A 15,902-nucleotide genomic window follows, 5' to 3' on the forward strand; every position below is an offset into this window, starting at 1 on the left:
AATGGGTGGGTCTGGGAAATAAAGTGACAGGAAGTTAATAGTTACTCTGGCAAACTTGATGGAAGTGCTGTGCAAAGCCATCATCAAATCTGATTGTCAGCTACGATGCTGGGATAGGAGCTCCTTCCCCTGAAATATTAACTGTTTTGTCTCCACAGATGTGCTTGACCTTGCTGAATGTTTACACCATTTTCTGTTATGTTTCAGATTTCAAGCAACTGCACTATGTTGTCTTAATATTGCCTGGGGTTTCGATTTTGTTCTGTATACATTTCTGTGAAGTGCCTGAATGTTTTACTACTTTAAAGATACAGTGCAAACTGTATTAAGGTATTAATTAGTTACTCCATAATAGTCTACCTTTCTACAATTGTATGAAGATATTAATTGTATTAATTAAGATATTAATTATTTATTCCATAATAATCCACATTTCACACATTCCAATCACTTAATCTTAACAATCAACATCCCTTCTCCCCAGCACTCTGTCCCCCCCCATTACATAAATGCTGTCCCTCCATATCACATCAGCTCTGCTCAAGAATGATCTGGACTCTGCTGGCCCTCCCTCCATGGATGCTGCCCGACCCGCTGAGATCTCCAGCATGTTTTGTTTTCAGTACATTTATTCTGTCTGTTTTGCTTACTTTATTTTAATGCTGCATTCTACTTTCTGCAATATTCCTTTCGTGCTTTAGTCATACAGAGGGGTCTGTTTCCGAGCTGTATGACTCTATTTGCTTTGTTAGTTGTATTCTGCGAGGGCTGCTCCCTCTGCTGTGGGTGGGACTTGGCGATTTATCAATCCCTCGCCGCCTTCTCCCTCCTGAGCTGCTGTCTCTCTTGGTCTCTCATTCTTCTCCCGAGTCTCCAGGTGGAAACATGTGTTCAGCAGCGAGAGCAGGGCCAGCATCAGTCAGCGGGAGTCCCTGCTTCACCGTGCTGATTGTTATCCTCACCATCACAGGTAAGAGATGCCGAGCTCAGTGCGAGCCCTTCCCAGGGCTGCGCTGCGGGGCTGGATTCCGGACTCTCTACCTTCCAGGTATTTGCCGATAACGGTTTACACGATTTCACTGAAACCAACTCAGAGCAGCAGAGAAAAAAAGGAATTGCAGGAATTTGTGGAATTTTAGGGGAATTTGTGTTTTCTTTTCACGTGCTTTGCCGAAGACAGCTCTGTCTTTTTAAAACCCATCTCCTGTTGTAAATTAATTGAGTGTTCAGGCGTTTTGACTAAATGGTCCCGGGGAAGGGGTCTCCTCGGCCCGGGGGAGCACCCACATTACTCCGGGAAACGAACTGCCGAGCAGAGGATCCAACCTGAAAGTTCCGCGGCTTTTCGCGTTGTGTTTGTGAAATGTTGTAGGAGCCCCGCTCGTCCGAGAGGCGATGCGGAGCAGGGGGAGAGGGCAGTCTGAGTGATTGATAAGCAAACAAGACAAAGAATGTGTCCGGGAAAGGCCAAGGGGGAAGAAAACCACGGGAACATTGAGAAAATAAACTAGGAGCAGACATGAACAACCAAATAAAGTGGTAGAAAATGAAAGTATGACGAAATAATGGAGGAAACGATGAAGTGAAGACCGCAAATGAAGAAAGAGCGAAGACAGCAAGGTCTAGCGATATTGGAGGAGCTGCTGGAGTAAATTGAAACATTTTTTTGTGGTAGTCGCCAGACCAAATTACTCATTCACACACCTGAGATGATCTGTTTTTCTCTTGATACGCAGTATAGTCATTTCATTTCAGCATTATATATGTACGTTTGCTTGTACTTTTTAAAATATTCGTGGTTTTAATGTAAAAGTGTGAAATGCAATTTAAAAGTTGGCTTTTAAACGGAGGAGAGATTGCCAGTCGGATGTGCTTGAGTCATTGTCTGTTGAATGAATTGCTGTTGAGCTAAAAGTCAAATTAAAGTTTACTGTTGCATTTTTATTCACTGTGTAATTAATTTCGTTCATATGCTGCAGTTGCGCTCCCGTATCTGGTGTCTTGGAGTTTTTAAGTTCGGAGTGCCTAGCGTTAACGGCAGCCACTCCCTGGAAATGATGATCAGTTTTGGTGGATTATGTTAAACTGAGCATCAGTCCAGTCCTTGTTCACCAGTACTTTCAAAAGTACAAACTTGAATTGTTATCAACTAATCCATTCCTCTTATTCAATTATTGTAAAATCAAATTGAGAGGATGATTGTGTAAAACAAACCACACCTTGTTTCCACAAACAACTCCGTCTTTCAGTTGAAGGTAGGAAGCTGTTTGGTCCCACCCCAGATTGAAAGACTGTTGACTACTCTGAGGTTCTGCGTTAATATTTATATTTAATATTCATCATTTCTCTCAAGCAGCTTTTTTTTTGCTTCGTCTAATTCCCACTTTTTCTCCTCCTTTGTCAATTGTGATTCCTTTATTTCTGTTTTATCTTTACACTTCAGATCTATCTTTCTTTTTTCTAACTTCTTAAGCAGTCCCCTGGGACCAAGAATGACTTGCTTTCACACTGGTGTGATAGGTTCTGAGATGGCAAAGAAATAAAATACAACATGTGATTTGCTGATGTTAGCACAGTGGGGGGTTGAGGGAGGGATGGGTGCAGAGGGGTGCTTCGATGTTTATGTGATTTTTCGGACAGTTTGACTTCACCTCCTGCATGTTCCTGATAAAACCAGTCAATGTGTTTGGTGCCTCTTAGATTGAGCACCTCCAGTTCGATCAGTCACAAGCCTGGTTCTCACATGAGTTGGACATGTTTGAATTCTTCAGGAAAATGAAGATGACATTCTTAAAGCATTGACAGCTCCCACATTAATTATGGGAGGGAATTCAGCCAGGGAATTCCTAGAGGCATGGCACTCATCCACTGATTCAATCAACAAGCACATCGACCTGGACCCAATATACTGGCCACTGCAGCGGACAGCTGGAACTGACAACTGGAAGCGGCAGAGACAAACCATTATAAATGCCGGAGGAAAGATCACAGAAGCGCTTCACAGGAGGCTCCCAAGCACTGAGGATGTCACCTAGACAGGGGACGAAACGTCTGCAACACAAATTCCCAGCTCGGCGAACAGAACTACAACAATTATGGCAGACATTGAAAGGATCACTTTGGCCTGGTTTTCCCCCTTATGTGGTTTCCAAATTGGTTATCTGTGCTGAACACATTTAGAAGAAAGTAATTTTTTTTCCTTAAAACCATGTTATCATTGCCTGTTGAGAAGGTGTGATGAGCATACCTCATAAGAATTGTATGGAAGCAGGCCATTCAGCCCACGCTGACCCTCCAAACAGCAACCCACCCAGACACACCCCCTAACCTATAACCCTGCATTTCCCATGGCCAATCCACCTAACCTACACATCATTGGACTGTGTGGGGGGAAACTGAAGCACCCAGAGGAAACTCACATGGACATGGGGAGAATGTGCAAACTCCACATAGACAGTCACCGAAGGATGGATTCGAACCTAGGACCCTGGCACTGAGGCAACAGTGAGCCAAAAAAAGTAGGGACTGCAGATGCTGGGGATCAGAGTTGAGAATATGATGCTGGAAAAGCACAGCAGGTCAGCATCCAAGGAGTAGAAGAATTGAGGTGGAAGGACTTATGTCCGAAATGTCGATTCTCCTGCTTCTTGGATGCTACCTGACCTGCTGTGCTTTTCCAGCACCACACTTTCAACTCTAACCACTGAGCCACCATACCACCCTGTGGATGGTTTGGAACTTAACTAGGAGCAGGAGTAGGTCGTCTGGCCCTTTGAGCCCACTCTGCCATTCAGTTAGATCTTTTCGTGGACTCAGCTCCACTTACCCATCCTCTCATTATAACCCTTAGTTCCTTTATTGTTCAAAAGTTAGCTATCTTAGCTTTAAAAGCATTTACTGAGGAAGTCTTAACTACTTCACTGGCCAGAGAATTCTATAGATTCACAACTCTCTGGGTGAAAAACTTCCTTTGCAATTCAGTCCTAAGTCTACTCCCTCTAATTTTGAGGCTATGTCCTCTTGTCCTGGTTTCACCCACCAGTAGAAATATACTCTCTACTTCTATCTCATAGAAAGGGGGTGGGGCAGCATGATGGCTCAGTGCAGCAGGGACCTGGATTCGAGTCTAGCCTCAGGCGACTGTCGTGTGGAGTTCGCACACATTCTCCCCGTGTCTGTGTGGGTTCCTCTGGGTGCTCTGGTTTCCTCCCACAGTCCAAAAATATGCAGGTTAGGGGGAATTGGTCACACTAAATTGCCCATAGTGTTCAGGGATGTGTAGGTTGGGCACATTAGTCTGGTGTAAATATTGGATAATAGGGGAATGGGTCTGGATGGGTTACTCTTCAGTACATCCATGTGGGCTTGTTGGGCTGAATGACCTGTTTCCACACTGTAGGGATTCTATAGATTTGATTGTATCTATTCCCTTCATAATTTTATATATTTCTATATGATCCCCCCATATTCTTTTAAATTCCAATGAATATAATCCCAGTCTACTCAGTCTCTCCTCATAAGCCACCCCCCCTCACCTCCAGAATCAACCCAGTGAACCTCCTCTGCACCCCCTCCAGTGCCAGTACATCCTTTCTCAAGTAAGGAGATCAAAACTACACGCAGTACTCCAGGTGTGGCCTCACCAGCACCCTATACAGCTGCAACATAACCTCCCTGCTTTTAAACTCAATCCCTTTAGCAATAAAGGACAAAATTCCATTTGCCTTCCTAATTACCTGTTGTACCTGCAGACCAAACTTCTGTGATTCATGCACAAGGACACCCAGGTCCCTCTGCACAGCAGCATGCTGCAACTTTTTACCATTCAAATAATAGTCCTCTTTATTATCATTCGTACCAAAATGGATGACATTTATTAACATTTATTAACGTTATACTTCATCTGCCAGACCTTTGCCCACTCACTTAAAATATCTATGTCCCTTTGAAATGTTTCACAGTCCTCTGCACACTTTGCCCTACGACTCATCTGTGTGTCATCCGGTACGTGTGGTCCCCAACTCCAGATCATCTCTGTAAATTGTGAATAAGTGTGATCCCCACACTGATCTCTGAGGCACACCACTAGTCACTGATTACCAACCAGAAAAACGCTCATTTATCCCCACTCTGCTTCATGTTAGTCAACCAATCCTCTAAGCATGCTAATACATTGCCCGTAACACTTGCATCTTGATCTTATCCAGCAGCCTTTTGTGCGGCACTCTGTCGAATGTCTTGTGGAAATCTAGATACACTACATCTTCTTGATCCCCGTTGTCCACTGTGCTTGTAATGTCTTCATAGAATTCCTGTAGATTAGTTAAGCATGGCCTGCCTTTCATGAACCCATGGTGTGTCTGGACGATATCTATCTAGATGCCTTGGTATTTCTTCCTTGATAATAGACTCAAGTATTTTCCTCACTACAGAAGTTAAGCTAACTGGTCTATAATTCACCATCTTTTGCCTATCTCCTTTTTTAAAGAGTGGCATCATATTTTTCTGGAGCTGGCCCAGAGTCCAGTGAATTTTGGAATATTTCCATAAGAACATTTGCTGTTTCTCCCATCATCTCTCTTTTAGTACCCTGCAATTCATTCCATCAGGGCTAGGAGACTTATATACCCTTAGCTCCATTAGCTTGCCCAAAACTACCACCTTCGTGATAATGATTGTTTCCAGATCCTCACCTACCTTCGACTCTTTGTCAGTTACTGGCATGTTATTCGTGCCCTCCACTGTAAAGACCGACACAAAATACCAGATTTTCCAGATAACATCAAAGTTACTTTAACATCTCACCATAAATTGTGCTTAAACTACATGGAAATCAGACCAGCCCAAACATTTTTGGGCAAAAAGAAACAAAAGAATTGTGGATATTCAAATACAGAAATGGCTGGGAAAACTCAGCAGGTCTGGCAGCATCTGTGGACATAAAGCAAAGTTTTGGATCCAGTGATCCTTCATCAGAATGGATTTTGAAATTCAGAGGTCTGAAGTTTAAAACAATGCTGGAGAAGTGCTTTCTCAGCAAGTCTGGCAGTATCTTAAAGAGACAATCAGAGTTAGTGTTTTGAGTCCATTATGACACTTATTGGAAGTGAAATTACCCTCTTGTAGTACAAGAAACAAATGTTCACCTCCACTCAGTGTTTCCTGTTGCTTAAACAACATTGTATCCACTGTCGAAGCGATGTCCCTTTAATTCAAAGGGACCATTATTGCGGCAGAAATTTGTACAAGTTAAAATTTAAATTCAATGTCCCAGATTGAATTCACAAAAGATGTAATTCTGGAAAAGCACCAGAAAATGGGAATGAAAATTGTTCTTTTACTAATCCAGAGCATTAACAATATAGTCCCCTAGGACTGAACCATCTCCACCTTTCCATTCCTCCTCCTGCCCCATTAACCTGGCCATATCCACATGTGTAAGTGTTACCATGTGGTGGCTCAAAACTCTCATCAACTGCATGTATAATACATATTCCCATTACCCTATCAACCCTCCATGTCAAAGCAGTGTGCCAGAATTTGGATAGGTGGAATTTGGAACCGATAGTGTTTATAGCCATTAAACCTTGTGTCCTGAAAGGAATGACAGATATGTACAGCTGCATTTTAGCAACTGAATGCTCTGAGGATCTTGGCTGGTGGGCGTCTTTATCCTCATGGAACAGCACATTCTCTGATTTACCTTAAACCACACCATATAAGACTCACTAGTTTAGTACAAATTGCTAACATTTTACTGTCATTGGGTCAGTCTCTAATAAGAACTAGGTGGAAACTTTCTTGTACGATGTTAGCAATGAGCTTTGAGACCCATTCCATCTGTCTGAGCTAGATTCAAGCCCAGGTGCTAAGGGTGAAAGGGCACTTGTACTGCACCACCCAGTCTCCCTTGATTAACATCACTTAAAAAAAAACTACTGAAATATCTCAGCAAATCAAGAACATTACAAATTATTTTGTGAATTTAGAACTGGACAAGTATAGAGAGCACATAGAAATGAACAGAATATACCAGAACAGTGATCAGTACTGATTCTACAAGAAGTCTTCAAATATTTTATATTCTAACAGTTGAAGTGGGTGGAAAATTGAAAATGATGGAAATCAGGAATAACCATAAAATGTTTAAAATTTAAATATTTCAGTATTTTAAAATATATTGAAAACAGCTAACATTTTAAATAGTTCTTTATTTCAAGTAGACACTAAGTTTGATCTGTTGACCTCCATCTCTTGGATCCTAGATTTTTTGACTTGTTCTGATCTGTTTGACCTCAAAAGGGGCTTTTACAGCCTGACATTTCTAAGGATGGACTATCTCAACCATTATTAATGCCTTTCTTAGATTGTGATTGGCATACTGGATTTGACTGGTGATTTGTGTTTTTAAACCTAATACAAATTAATTTGGACCAAAAGCACAAAGGCAGTGTGATTAGTTAAAATATTCATTCAGAAGCAACTGTTGTATTTTGCCCAATTTCAATCATATTTTTCTTCTTCTTGTGAATTTGTACAATGTGTGATAGTATTTGTAATTCTTCATGAAAGGTGGTGACAATTCAAAACCAAGGCCTGTAACAAGTTAAACATATAAGGCATGTACAAATCAAGTAGAGATTTGGCATGCTGCTGCTTCCTTGTAAAATATCTCTAACATGTTTAAACCCCTGTGATTTATTATTGGCCCCTCTTACTTAAGTTACAATGCTGCTGACATTTTGTTTGAAATTCCATTTTCACTGTAAGAAGCAAAAAAGTTTCTTAAAGCCCTACAGAGAAATGATAGGGCATTAGATCTGACAGTAACTATGAGGATTGTAAATTTGATTATAGACCAAATAAACTCCTGGCTTGAGGAAAGTTTTGTTTGTCTATTGAAGGCTTAGCAACAATGGATTACTTCTTGTCAGAATGATTGCCTCCTTTGTTGATGGTGACTGACATTACATCAGTGGTAGGGAAATTATTAGAGAAGATTCTTAGGGACAGATTTGCTCACATTTGGAAAGTAAGTGTCTCATTAAGGATAGTTAGCATTGCTTTGTTGGGGCAGGCCTTGTCTCACAAATTGAATTTTTAAGAAGTGACAAAGATGATGGATATGGATAGAGTAGTGAATGTTATCTACATGGACTTTAATAAAGCATTTGACAAGGTCACCCATGGTAGGCTAGTCCAGAAGATTAAGTTGCATGGAATCCATAGTGAGTTGTTAAGTTGGATACAAAATTGGCTTTGTCATCGAAGAAGAGAGGAATAGTGAAGGGATACCTTTCTGACGGGAGGTCTGTGACCAGCAGAGTTCCACGAGGATCAGTGTTGGAATCTCTGTTGTTTGTAATCTGTATAGATGAGTTGGATGAAAATGTAGGTAGTCTGATTATTAAATTTGCAGATTGAAATAAAAATTTGCAGAGCTGTGGATGGTGAGGAAAATTGTCAAATCATACAGCAGGATATAGATCAGTTGGAACATTGGGCAGAGAAATGGCAAGTGGAGTTTAATCTGGACAAGTGTGATGTGATGCATTTCAGGAGGTCAGTTCTGAAGAAAGATCACTGGATCCAAAGAATAATACGGCGCAGAACAGGCCCTTCGGCCCTCAATGAAAGCGTTAACTCTAATTTCTCTCCAGAGGTGCTGTTAGACCCGCTGAGTTTTGCCACCAGTTTTTGTTTTTGTTTCTGATTTCCAGCTAGCACAATTCTTTTGGTTTTCTGCAAATAGATAAATGTTTTTGCAAATTATTTGCCTAAGTGTCTGCTGATGTCTACAAAGCTGTAGTTCCTTCTGCGATTAGGGACTCTGGTATGATTACAGCCACAGCAGGAATTCCCACTGGATTGGACAGAGTCAACATGGATTTACAAATTGGAAATCATGCTTGACGAATTCATTGGAATCTTTCAAGAATGTAAGGTATAGAATTGTTTGGGGAAACCAGTGGATGTGCTTTGTTTGGATTTTCAGAAGCCATTCAGTCAGGTCCCATTTAAGAGATAGCATGTAAAATTAAAGTACAGGACATTAGGGGAAGTGTATTGGCATGGATACAGAACCGACTGGCAGGGAACAAATTGTGGGAATAAATTAGTCACTCTCTGCACGACTGGTGAGATACCACAGGGATCAGTGGTTGGACCCCGATTATTCACAATATATATTAATGACTTAGATGCGGCAAATAGATTTTTTTTTAAAATTCATTCACAGGATTTGGGTGTCGCTGACTAGGCTAGCATTCATTGCTCGTCCCTAATTGCCCAGAAGATAGTTGAGAGTCAACCACATTGCTGTGGGTCGAGAGGCATATGTATGCCAGACCAGGTGAGGATGACAGATTTTTGTCCCTGAGTGACATCGTGAACCAGATGGGATTTTATGACAATCAACAATGGTTTCATGGTCATCAGTAGATTCTTAATTTCAGACTTCCTTTTTATTGAATTCAAATTCTGCTATCTGCCATCATGGATTCAAACTCAGGTCCCCAGAACATTAGCTAAGCTTCTGCATTAATAGTCTAGTGGCCATTGCCTTCCCCTGGTTATATCTTATATCTCCCCAGGTTACAGCTGACACAAAGCTGCTTGGGAGAGTGAACTTTGATGTGCAGCAGAAATGCTTCATTGTGATTTGGACAAGTTGAGTGATTGGGTATGTGCATGATAAATGAAATATAGGGTGGATATATATGAGGTTATCCACTTTGGTAGCAAAAAAACAGAAATGCAGATTGTTATCTGAATGGCTGTAGTGCGCAATTTTGGTCTCTGAGTCTTGTCCTGCTATGGGGGGAGTGCAGTGAAGGTTTTCTAGATGGGATGGCAGGCTTGAGGTATGAAGAGAGATTGAATCAATTAGAACTATATTCATTGGAACTTAGAAGAACTTAGAAGAATGAGGGGAATTTTGTAAAACCTTAGTAAATTCTAACAGGACTAATCAGGGTAAATGCAGGAAGGATGTTCCCAGTGGTTGGGGATTCCATAGAATTTTCCTCACCACAGAAAGTGGTCAAGGCCAAAATATTGAATTTTTCAAGGAGTTATAGTTCTTAGTGCTAAAGGGATTGAAGAGTATGGGGTGAAAGCAGGAATAGGGTACTGGATAGCTTAATCAACCATGAGCATGTTGAATCATGCAGCAGGCTCAAAGGGCTGAATGGCCTCCTGTCCCTATTTTCAACGATTCTGTTGGAGCATTGCTATGTTTAGGGGCAGCCAGAAATTCCATCAACATGGATAGTTCAACCCAAGTATTTGGATTTTTAAAGTGGTAATGGTTTTCATGAGACAGTATCTCAGCGCAGGGCAGGTCTTGCTGGAATGGTTATAATTATTTTATCTTCAGTCAAAATAAAATGTGAAAGTCAAATCTAAGAAGCTGCAAATCCATTAATTATAAGCCAATGACAAAAGAATGGAAGCAAATGTCAGCAGCAAATTATAATTTATTTATAAAATAATCTGGTAAATACAGGCTTTGGTGACTTTATTAGGAGAATTATTATCCAACCAACCATTAACTTCAAGGTAGTAGCTTTTCAGAAGGCCTGTTTAACACCAATTGGTGAATGATTCACTTTAGATTCCGAAAAACCTTTGTTGAAGTTCCTTGTGAAAGATAGTTGTACATCAGCTCAAAGCAGTTAAGAGTTGAGTGTTAAAGCTGAAAATATGAGTGTTCAGGTTGGTAGTAGGAGGAGGTTCTCAGCCCCACATGTATGTTCTGCCATTCAGTAAGATCGTAGCTGATTGATTTATCTACATTCCTGCCTACTGTTGACAACTTGCACCTACTCCTGTTATCAAGAATCTATTGACCTCTGTCTTAAAAATATTTAAAGACTGTGCATCTACCACCTTTAGAGGAAGAGAGTTTCAAAGACTTATAACTCTGAGAAAAATGAGAATGCTCATTCATCTGGAATGGGTGACCCCCAATTTTCAAACAGTGACTCCTCGTTCTCGATTCATCCAGAAGTGGAAACATACTTTCCACATGCACGCTGTCAAGATTTCTCAGGATCTTATATTTTTCAGTCATGTCACCCCTTACTCTTCTAAATTCCAACAGATACAAGGCCAGCCTCCCCACCCTTGCTTCATAAGACAAGCCCATCCCTGCCATTTCAGGTATAGAACATAGAAAAGTACAGCACAGGAATAGGCCCTTTGGTCTATGATGTTGTGCCAAACATGATGCCAAGTTAAACTAATCCCTTCTGCCTACCCATGGTCCATATCCCGCCATTTCTTGCTTATTCATGTGCTTACCTAAAAGCCCTGTGAATGCCCCATCATATCTGCTTCCACCACCACCCATAGCAACACATTCCAGGCAACTTCCACCCTGTCTAAAAAAAAACTTGTCCCTCACATCTCCTTTGAACATAAGAAGTAGGAGCAGGTCTAGGCCACCTGGCTTCTTGAGCCTGCTCCCCCATTCAATAAGATCATGACTGATTTCATGGATTCAGCTCCACTTACCTGGCCACTCACTATAACCTTTAATTCCTTTACTGTTCAAAAATGTATCTATCTTTGCCTTAAAAACATGAGACAAGATCGCCTCAACTGGAACTATCTCCCTTTTCTTTTAAATGCATGCCCTCTTGTGTTAGACATTTCAACTCTGGGGAGAAAGATTCTGACTGTCAACCCTATCTATGCCTCTCATAATTTTATAAAGTTCTACCAGGTCTCTCCTCAGCCTCCACCACTCCAGAGAAAACTACCCTAGTTTGTCCAGCCTCTCCCTTTAACTGATAACCTCTAATCCAAGCAGTATCCTGGTAAACCTTTTCTGCCTCCACCTCCTTCCTGTAATGTGGCGACGGAATTGAATGGAGTACTTCAAGTGTGGCCGAATCAAAGTCTCATAAAACTGCAACATCACTTTCTAACTTTCAAACTCAATGCCCTGACCAATAAAGGCCAGCATGCCATTCACCTTCTTTATCACCCTATCTACTCGTATAGCCATTTTCTGGCTGCTATGGACTTGAACCCCAAGATCAATAATGTTAAGACCTGTTGATAACTGTATACTTTCCCTTAACATGTGACCTCCCAAAGTGCAACACCTCACACTTGCCTGGATTCATCTCCAACTGCCATTTCTCTGCCCATATCTGCAACTGATCTGTATTCCACTGTGTCCTTTGACAACTTTCTGCACCATACACAACTCCCCGATCTTTGTGTAACTCTCACTAAATCCCTGTATTCTCAGTGCTTCATAGAAATGGAGTTCAACATGGAGAAAAGTCTATATGGAGGGAGGCGTATATGTGGTAATCAGCAGGAGGTTTCTTTGACCTGATGCAGTGAGATTTCATGGGGTCCAGTGTCAGTGCTGAAGAAACTCCTTCTCAACTTTATACCATTGTGCCATCACCTTTTTAAGATCTGTACTGCTGGTCAGAGAGGACATGCACATTGTTTAAGACTTTATAAAGTATGATTCTGTGAGTATCACTATATCAGACTGTTTCCTGACTAGTCTGTGAGGCAACTCTGTCAACCTTGGTACTAGCCCCAAGATGTTCATTCAGAGAACTTTGTAGGATCAACAAGCCTGTTGTTTCATTGCCTATGTCAATGCCAGGTGGTCTGTCCATTTTTTAAAATACTTTTTAACAGTTTTAACAACTGAATAGCTTGCTAGGCCATTCCAGGGGGTGGTTAAGAGTTAACCACATTGTTGTGGGCCTGGACTCACATGATCTGGGGGAGGTGGGGTGGGGTGAGGGGAACACGGTGCAGTAGCTCAGTGGTTAGCACTGCTGCCACACAGACGGTCACCTGGGTTTAATTCCACCCTTGGGTGACACTGTGAGTGAAGTTTGCAAATTCTCCATGTGTCTGCATGGGTTTCCTCTGGGTGCTCCAGTTTTCTTCCCACAGTCCAAAGATGTGCAGGTTCGGTGGTTTGGCAATACTAAATTGCCCGTAGTGTCCAGATTTTGCAGGCTAGGTGAATCAGCCATCTGAAATGCAGGATTATAGGGATAGGGTATGGGGGTGGGGGTGGGTCGGATGCTCTTTGGAGTGTAAGTATGGACGCAATGGGCCGAATGGCCTATTTCCGCACTACAGAGGTTCTAAGCCAGACCAGCGATGAATGAGAGAGTTCCTTCTTAAAGGTTATTAATGACAATCAACACTGGCTTTGTGGCCATTGTCAGATTTTTAATTCCAGCTTTTTAGAATTAACCTTCCACTATCTGCTGTAGTAGGATTTCAACCCAGGTCTCTTGATTCCTGTTTCAGCAACAATACCATCAGGCCATATTATTAGCTATGGTCATACTAAACAAAAAATATTGACAGAATGCAGATCCTGTGACGCTGACTCAACTGAAGCAGAATCAGAAGGGTAAATACATTGGATGATCTAACAACTTCTGAGTTTGAGAATTTTGATTACCTTACTTTTATATATTCAATTTCCCTAAAACTAAAACTACCTTTTTAAATTTAATGAATCATCAAATTAGACATTCTCACTGAACTCATATTGATCTTGTCAAGTATCTATGATTATGCTGTTCAGGAGATACCACATTTTTGTTTAAATTTGTTGATGTGAGGTGACAAGTACTTGGTCAGCCCAAGTGGCTTATTTTGACAGCTGTGTTAATAGCCTTGTAATGCATGTTGAGAACTGAGGCTGAGTTATTATTGCAAGTGAAGGTTTTAAACAAGAATTCCTCACCATTTATACAATCTAAAAAAATTAAAGCCCAGTTTAAGTGGATCCATTTCACTTTAACCTGCCTCTTTAGGATACACATAGTAAGGGAATTGCTAAAGTTTTTGCTGGTTATAAATGGGAACGTTATGTAATTGCACAGTTATGGAAATCTGTTTATTGTCTCCAAAGTGAGCACCTGGTTTCTCTCTGTTCTCTTTTTTCAGTTCAAGGCTGTTTAATTTCAGGTTGAGTAAACAGTTGGATGGGGATAGTTTAAAGTTTCAGCCCATAGATCTCTGCTTGTGCCTGTGAAAACCCAGGTTCTCCACTGGCACATCTCAAAAGGTTGATGTTACATTTGTTTTGTGACTTGCACTATGGGATACCACAAACAAAAGCTGAAGAAACGGTCTTTTTTTTTAAATGCATTAGCGACTCTCGCCTGCAGCTCTTGATTTATTCTGATTTTAGGAACTTCTTGTTTAGATATCAGGCCAGCTTCACAGATATTTCAACAGCACAACAGGGTGTGTTTGTCAGACCACACATCGAGCCACTCTTTGTTCAAGTACAGCTGTTTTGTTGTGCATTAGTTGTTTTAGTTTCTGTTGTTTCTATGAAATAAGTGTTTCAAGTGTTTAAAGCAAACAGATCAGTACAAAGAAAACTTGAAGCTGATAGTGCACCGTAAATTAGTCAGAATGTCAAGAGGAATGTCTTCCCATAGTAAAGGTTGCAGTCTCATCATTTCCTATTCATGTTTCTGCATCGTATTGCCTCCTCTGCTGTATTTGTACCTACATATTCACAGACCTCTAATCACTCCCTGTCAAACAACATTTCATTTAGAAATTTTCATCTTCATTTTCAAGTCCTCTTCATAGCCTCACTCCTCTCTCTTAACATCCTCCAGGCACACAGTCATCCATGATATCTTCTTTAATTCTAACCTCGTGAGCATCTTCTGATTTTAGTTGCTGAACCACTGGTGTCTGTGCCTTCAGCTGTGTAGCTTCCAAAATCCAAAATACTCTCTCCCCACTTCACAACGTCTATATCTCACTTTCCTCCTTTACAACAGTCCTTAAACCCCAGCTCAAACAAAGGCAGAAATTGCTGGTGAAATATGGAGAGAAAGCAGAAGGTCATCTACCAATGACCCTTAAATCCTGAAGAAACTGTGTTCTCTCCACAGATGCTGCCAGACCTGCTGAGCTTTTCCACCAGTTTCTGATTTCCAGCATCCACAGTTTTTTTTGTTTAGTATTGATTCAATGAATTTGTTGGTTTATATACTTCAGGCAACAATCAGGTGTGTCATTCATTTTGTGCAGAGGCAAGGCCAAATGTTTCATTACAAAGTTTCTCAAAAAACAATTTGGCGCTGTCCCTTGAGGAAAGATAATATAAATACCCTGTACAGCCACCAATATCCAGTTGCATATATTTGCATGAAATAGACAGAAAACAGTGAAAATAGTTTGGAAAAATCTGCACCTAACTTGACAGTAGTTGAAGTTCGATGGGGCCAACCTGACTAGTGCCTGACTGAGGTTAAAACTGGGAGAAAGTGAGGACTGCAGATACTGAAGATTAGAGTCTATAGAATGGTGCTAGAAAAGCACGGCAGGTCAGGAAGCATCTGAGGAGCAGGAGAATCACCCTTTCTGGCATAAGCCCTTCATCAGGATTGGGCTCTATTAAAATTGAGCAGCTTTGTCTGCATTAGCATTGTTTTCAAAGTCTCCTGTCCCAACTGGATTTCATGGGGTTAGCTAATTTAAATAATATAAGTATGCACCGTATATACTTTTAACATGTCTAGGCATGTCTAGGTTTGGTGGAGCAGGGGAATTTGAAAGGAGTCTCAATGCTTTTTAATTGGAAGTTGACAGCTATGACAAAAAAATGTCAAGTAGGTTCTCATGGTATAGGCAGTTACATTAGATTAGAGATTCCCGACAGCATGGAAACAGGCCCTTCGGCCCAACAAATCCACAACAACCCTTCGAAGAGTAACCCACCCAGTCCCATTTCCCTCTGACTAATGCACCTAACACTATGGGCAATTTAGCATGGCCAATTCAACTGACCTGCACATCTTTGGACTGTGGGAGGAAACCGGAGCACCCGGAGGAAACCCACGCAGACACGGGAAGAAAGCGCAAATGCCACA

The 15,902-nt window shown here is 41.2% G+C and overlaps 1 protein-coding gene across 3 annotated transcripts in view; it reads left to right on the forward strand.

Moving 5' to 3' along the window:
- Window positions 1-815: 815 nt before the first annotated feature.
- The window catches only part of mcamb (melanoma cell adhesion molecule b), a 196,238-nt gene continuing 181,151 nt past the window's right edge, over window positions 816-15,902 (forward strand). For all 3 annotated transcript variants that reach the window (XM_043677730.2, XM_043677733.2, XM_043677732.2), the window contains exon 1: window positions 816-970. In XM_043677730.2, the coding sequence (XP_043533665.2) occupies window positions 886-970 (85 nt within the window). In that variant the 5' untranslated portion in view covers window positions 816-885. The remainder of the gene's footprint in view (window positions 971-15,902) is intronic.

This window comes from Chiloscyllium plagiosum, unplaced genomic scaffold (genome assembly GCF_037043375.1).
Source record: "Chiloscyllium plagiosum isolate Xiang-an unplaced genomic scaffold, Cpla_swu_hap1 HiC_scaffold_29, whole genome shotgun sequence".
Taxonomy (NCBI): Eukaryota; Metazoa; Chordata; class Chondrichthyes; order Orectolobiformes; family Hemiscylliidae; genus Chiloscyllium; species Chiloscyllium plagiosum.